Source organism: Stegastes partitus, unplaced genomic scaffold (genome assembly GCF_000690725.1).
Source record: "Stegastes partitus isolate 25-593 unplaced genomic scaffold, Stegastes_partitus-1.0.2 Scaffold1755, whole genome shotgun sequence".
In the NCBI taxonomy this organism is placed as follows: Eukaryota; Metazoa; Chordata; class Actinopteri; family Pomacentridae; genus Stegastes; species Stegastes partitus.
This window is the reverse complement of record NW_007579486.1, coordinates 133646-135813: the sequence shown is the minus strand read 5'-3', so window position 1 is coordinate 135813 and position 2168 is coordinate 133646. Positions and strand designations below refer to the sequence as shown.

Genomic DNA, 2168 nt, shown 5'->3' with positions numbered 1-2168 from the left:
TGTCTCTCAGGATGAAGGAGTGCTCTCTGCATGGAGTTTTCTCTTTGTCTCTGTTCCCCAACATCCCGTCGGCCGTCGAACTAGCAAAGGTGTCAGAGCATTTATCTCCAAAGTTAAAGTAACGGTGCAAAGTAGTGCTGTCAGTAACAACACAAATACCACTAAATAGACTCTAAATGTTTGTATTGATCGGTGCATTGTGTGTGAACTACGTCGTGGCTTTAATTCACTTTTTCATGGTCAGAAATGACAGATAGACGTTTATAAAGCACATCATTTAGCTTTTATCTCTCATTATTCCTACTGAAAACAGATGAAAGTAGCTGCTGCCTGAAACAGAAGTTCTGTTCTTCTGTTTCCCTCCACAGCAGATGTTCAGCACAACCCTGACCCACAGGTCGACGCCTTTACATGAATTAGAGTCAGTCTTAAATCAACGGCCGGCTAATTTTACGTCTAAGACGATGAAGATACAGACAAACAGAAATGTTTGGCAAAAGAAGTCGTGACTTTAGAGACTCTAGAGTTTCACAGATCATGTTTCCAGCATCATATTTAGATAAACTTATGTCTGCTTTGCTTTTGTTTGAAATCTGACTGACATGAATCGACATCTCAAACTGTAGCTCAGCGCAGCACTTAGAAAATGAGTAAATGCGACTTTTCCTGTCCTCTGCAGATGCTGTGCGACAGAGTGAACGTCTCCAAGTTTGACGTTGTCGGATACCTGAAGGTGAGAATCTGAGATCGCTGTAGAAAAAAAAACAAAAAAACTAGTTCACACCTGAAACATGTCGCAGCAGGAGAATCACAGGTGACAGTCAAATCTAATCAAATCCACTTTAGTGGTTTTAAAAAAGCAGCCTGAGCCGAGCAAAGTGCTGCACGTCCTTTAAGACACTGAAAATATGTGCAAATAAGCAAAACAGAAAACTGGATAAAACCTGTAAAATCAGTTTATAAATGAAATAAATGTAAAATAGTAAAATGACAGAACATTAAGAGCAACCAGAAGCAACTGAAAACATGTCAGTCTGGAGATTTTTCCTGAAAATGTCAACAGAGGAGGAACATTCGTCTGAAGTTGTTTCAAAGCAGCAGTTCGGTTCTTTTAAAACGATTTCTGTTTCCGTCTCCTTCAGGCTCCAGAACTGATAACCACGTTTGATGAACACAGAGTTTCTCCTAATTTCAAGTTTGGAGTTCTGTACCAGAAGGACGGGCAGGTAGGACGAGGTTTAACGGCACGACATCCCGTGTTTTTATTTTAAAAGAAAAATAATGTGTTGTGACCACTTTGTGGCCGTCTGCAGTTCACTGAGGAGGAAATTCTGAGCAACAACCAGGAGAGCGAAGAGTTTCAGGAGTTCCTGTCTGTTCTGGGAGAAACGATCCAGCTGCAGGGATTCACAGGGTAAAAACAGTCTGAAGGGTCGATTACAGAAGCTAAAACACATTAATAACCGCAAACTTCATGATTCAGATAAATCTTTCAGTTGTCTGAACTCAGAAGTCTAAGACTGATTTTTCTTCTTGAGCCCAAACTTATTTTTCAGTTCTGCGTTCACTGTGGTAGTTCTGGTTTGTAGAGACACAAAACAACACAAAGACAAACGCAATAAAGATAAAGAGACACAAAATGACGACACGGAGAAACAAAACGACCACAAACAGATGCAAATTGACCACAAAGTGAGCCAAAACAACCGCAAACAGACACAAAACATCCACAAGAAGACACAAAACAACCACAATGAGACACAAAATGACCACAAAGAGACACAAAATGACCACAAAGAGACACAAAACAAACTTAAAGAGACACAAAACAACCACAAGAAGACACAAAACAACCACAACGAGACACAAAATGACCACAAAGAGACACAAAACAACCACAAAGAGACACAAAACAACCACAAGAAGACACAAAACAACCACAAAGAGACACAAAACCACAAAGAGACACAGAACAACCACAAGGAGACACAAAACAACCACAAAAAGACACAAAACCACAAAGAGACACAAAACGACCACAATGAGACACAAAACGACCACAAAGAGACGTCTGTGCTTCACTGTCAGGATGATGCATTCACTGTCGTAGTCCTTGTCGGGTTTCACTTTACTTTGTGGACCTACTAGCAGGACTGTTGCGGCGGCGC

The 2168-nt window shown here is 40.8% G+C and overlaps 1 protein-coding gene across 1 annotated transcript in view; it reads left to right on the top strand.

Annotated features, from left to right (window-relative positions):
- Positions 1-2168, top strand: part of rap1gapl (RAP1 GTPase activating protein-like) — an 11652-nt gene that overhangs the window by 4362 nt on the left and 5122 nt on the right. Inside the window, exons 7-11 of the mRNA XM_008302090.1 lie at positions 11-89; positions 680-733; positions 1143-1226; positions 1314-1414; positions 1557-1581. Coding sequence (XP_008300312.1) covers positions 11-89; positions 680-733; positions 1143-1226; positions 1314-1414; positions 1557-1581 — 343 coding nt within the window. The remainder of the gene's footprint in view (positions 1-10; positions 90-679; positions 734-1142; positions 1227-1313; positions 1415-1556; positions 1582-2168) is intronic.